Genomic DNA, 3,700 nt, shown 5'->3' with positions numbered 1-3,700 from the left:
CTGCATTCTAATCACTAATGCCCTGGCGTCGGAGGACAGCTCCATCAGATCAATATCAACATAATAAATATTTATTTTTACACAAAATTTTGGATTCTAAGCCCTGAGAAATGACTTACGGTATTATCTTCAGTGTTGGGATAGCAATGATCTGGGGCTCCACCTCTGTCGCACTGTCTATTGGCGTCTAGGCCGTCTGAAGTCCATCTCTTGTCTCATCACAGACTAGAAAAACATGACTGCCCTTTCATAAACAGCGCCACACCTGTCTACAGGTGGTGTCTGGTATTGCATCTCATCTCCACTGAAAAGTATGGAGCTGTGCTGTCATACCACACACCACCTGTGGATAGAGATGGCGCTGTTTCTGTTTTTCTGATCCTGTACAACGTGGATCCATATAAAACCTTCTAAATGAATTAAGGAAAGCAGAAAAAAAAGCAAATACGGGTGAAAATTTGCCAAAACTTGCTGAGAATTTTTTATTGATGGCATGAAATATTACAAAAATTCTCGAGTGAATTAAAAAAAAAATTATAATTAGAAAAATAAAAACAAAAGTACATAAATACCAATAAAATGTTTAAAAAAGAGATATATTACTTTACATTTCATAAAATCTATTATGGACAGTATTATTCTCCAGAGCTGCATTCACTATTCTGCAGCTTCAGAGCTGAAATCTCCCAGTATCCTCTGCCTGTACAGTATCTGTATAGAGTTTACTGTAGTGATTAGATGACTATATACCAGGCACTGTACAGTAATATGAGAATATATAGGAGCTCATCAGATGTTAGGGGGTGTGGTCTGTTCACAGTCTTGCTGACGGTTTCCATTGACAATAATCACTACACCCATAGCGAGTGCTTACTGGTTCAGCCCCGTTGTCTCCCATGGTCACACCTCAGTGCCCCGCTCTTTGTTCTTCACGGTTTGTCGTACAGTCCTGATATCATAGGCCCAGGCTCTGTCTACGCCTTCTCCGATGATGTCACTGGGCACCCATGTGGGTAGAGGAAAACGCCCGGTCACCACCCGGGCATCACTAGGCAGCTCTGACAGCATCTTGCTTTCCAGCAACTCGAGCTGTGAACAAAATTACCATAAAGTATAATGACATAATACCAATAAAGAAGGCGGAGCCTACTCGTACGTGGTGGGCAACAGCAACACTTACCACGCTGGGCGCCAAAAATATGGAGATGTTGTCACAGTCATGAAGCTTCACCTGGGCATGGAAGACACCGTATTATTACATATATAGTAGATGGAAGAATATGAAATAATCTGGATTACTGGTCAGCCATGGATCGGCCATTGTACCTGACTACGACTACGCACCATGCCGGGAAAAAGGGAGGGGGTAGCATTACCTTCCACAGGTCCTCGCGTAAGTATCTGACTCTGTGGTGAAATCCAGACCTCCAGGCGTAGAAATAAGACAGGCGCACCAGCCATGGGTTCAGCTCGTACCCCATGGCAGGCTGGAAACCCCTCCTGGCAGCCTCCAGCACCTGCGGGGTAATTGGTATCACTAAACATGGCGGCAACATCAGTGTAACGCTATGTAGCCTATGTGAATAAGTGAATATCTCACAATTCTGCCATCCCCGGAGCCCAGGTCCACCATCTTTCCTGCCCGCCCTTTCAGCAGCGTCATGACATTATCCACTTGCTTGGCACTGGCTGGCATGTAGGGCACCTGGGCACGAGAGAGGAAAAGACGTCATCACACATTCAGGGCTGGAATGGCCGACCTGTCAAATCACTGAAGCTCATCACATCATTCAGCCCAAAGTGATAGTTTCTGTGTTATAAGACATTACCTGCAATTTTAGTGGCACTTTTCGGAAACCAGGCATCAGCACCAGTGCCCAGACCGAGTAGGCCGCTAGTCCTGTGCAGCCTGCTATCTGCAAAAGCCCCCAACCTCCCAAACGTTTCCCCTCCAGCCCCGACACCATGTCCTGGGCAACATCATCATCATCCATGTCTGAAAAGGAAAAGCGCCTATTAGTATTACTTATCTGTTACATGGGACTGCAGGTGTCATCTGTGTTGTTACATAGGACTGCAGGTGACATCTACTACATTATCTGAACTCTGAGAGTTATCACTGTGTTATCTGTGGTGTTACATAGGACTGCCAGTGACATCTACTATATTCATACGTCCCAAACATCCTGGATTCTGTGTGACATTCCCGGATTCAGGGTCATGTCTCGCAGTCCCGGTGTTGACTCATCTGCGTTTGGAGGATGCAGATGAGTTGAATACAGTGTTGGAGGAAGCAGGAGCTGTCATCACAATTCCTGCTTCACCGTTGTGCTCCGGGCGATGTGATGACGTCACTCAAACTTGCCTGCAGCTTTCCATAACAGAGTGAGACTGCAGACAGGGGATCCAGGAAAGGTGAGTATCGGTGTTTTTATGTTAAACTGTGACCTAGGGGCAGAGATGGAAGGGGAGCATTATACTGGGGGCAGAGATGGAGGGACAACATTATACTGGAGCAGAGATGGAAAGGGAACGTTATACTGGGGGCAGAGATGAGGGGGGACATGAAACTGGGGGCACAGATGAGGGGGAAAATGAAACTGGGAGCAGACACAGGGGAGCATGAAACTGGGGGCAAATGGAGGGGGATATGAAAGTGGGAGAGAGATAGAGGGGAGATGATACTGGGGCAGATGAAGGGGATATGAAACTTGGGGAAAGATGGAAGGGGAGATGAAACTGGGAGTAGATGAAAGGAGGCACTTAAACTGGGGGCATATTAAGGGAGACATTAAACTGGGGACAACTGGAAGGGGACATTAAACTGTGAGAGTAGCTGGAGGGGGACCTGTCTGCCCCCAGTTTAATGTCACCCTCCAGCTACCCCTACGGTTTAATGTCCCCTTACAGCTGCCTGAGTTTAATGTCCCCCTCTAGTTGCCCCCAGTTTAATGTCCCACTTCAGCTGTCATTAATTTATTGTCCCCTTCCAACTATCTCGTTTCATGTCCCCTCTAGTTTCCACCAGTTTAAACTGGGGCACCAGGAGAGGGGCTTAATACTGTGGGGCAGTTGGAGGAGACATTATAATTAGAGATGAGTGAGTACTGTTGGGATCAGATCCCAACAGCACGCTCCATAGAAATGAATGGATGCACCTGGTACTTCCACTTTGATGGCGGCCGGCCGCTTAACCCCCCCGTGTGCCGGCTACGTCCATTCATTTCTATGAGAGCGTGCTGTTCGGATCGGCTGATCCCAACAGTACTCGCTCATCTCTAGTTATAATGTGGGGGCATATAATGTATAGGTGACTGTAGGAGGATTATACTGTGTAGGGGCACATGGAAAATGAATGAGAATGGGCGGAGTCAACATAAAAGTGGGCGGAACTAAATTTGTTGGCGGTATGCTATATTGTCTCTTCTCAGTCTTATCACTGTATTATGTCTGGGGTGACATCTACTACATTATACTCATCACTGTGCTGTCTGTGGTGTTACATAGGACTGCAGGTGACATCTACTACATTATACTCATCACTGTGCTGTCTGTGGTGTTACATAGGACTGCAGGTGACATCTACTACATTATACTCATCACTGTGCGGTCTGTGGTGTTACATAGGACTGCAGGGAAAGCTTTCAGCTTTTTATTCCATCGCTCTTGTCCTCCATGCCTCTACTATACACAGTGACAT

At 46.5% G+C, this 3,700-nt stretch overlaps 1 protein-coding gene across 1 annotated transcript; it reads right to left on the bottom strand.

The window, feature by feature from the left end:
- Positions 1-579: 579 nt before the first annotated feature.
- On the bottom strand, positions 580-1,994 carry ANTKMT (adenine nucleotide translocase lysine methyltransferase). The gene is made up of 5 exons (XM_075285911.1): positions 1,830-1,994; positions 1,601-1,705; positions 1,377-1,517; positions 1,181-1,231; positions 580-1,089 (listed from the first exon to the last, which is right to left on the bottom strand). The coding sequence occupies exons 1-5, from the start codon at positions 1,992-1,994 to the stop codon at positions 901-903; spliced, it is 651 nt and encodes a 216-aa protein (XP_075142012.1). The 3' UTR covers positions 580-900.
- Positions 1,995-3,700: the final 1,706 nt, after the last annotated feature.

Source organism: Leptodactylus fuscus, chromosome 8, assembly GCF_031893055.1.
Source record: "Leptodactylus fuscus isolate aLepFus1 chromosome 8, aLepFus1.hap2, whole genome shotgun sequence".
NCBI classification, from domain to species: domain Eukaryota; kingdom Metazoa; phylum Chordata; class Amphibia; order Anura; family Leptodactylidae; genus Leptodactylus; species Leptodactylus fuscus.
Note: the sequence above shows the minus strand (reverse complement) of the source record. Positions and strands in the feature narration are given on the sequence as shown.

Excerpts from the sequence above, each read along its gene's own strand:
- ANTKMT (XM_075285911.1), bottom strand. The coding sequence starts at position 1,994 with ATGGATGATGATGATGTTGCCCAGGACATGGTGTCGGGGCTGGAGGGG. Across the intron at positions 1,518-1,600 it reads GCTCCGGGGATGGCAGAATT|GTGCTGGAGGCTGCCAGGAG; the intron begins GTGAGATATTCA and ends ATTACCCCGCAG. Across the intron at positions 1,090-1,180 it reads TATTTTTGGCGCCCAGCGTG|CTCGAGTTGCTGGAAAGCAA; the intron begins GTAAGTGTTGCT and ends TTTTGTTCACAG.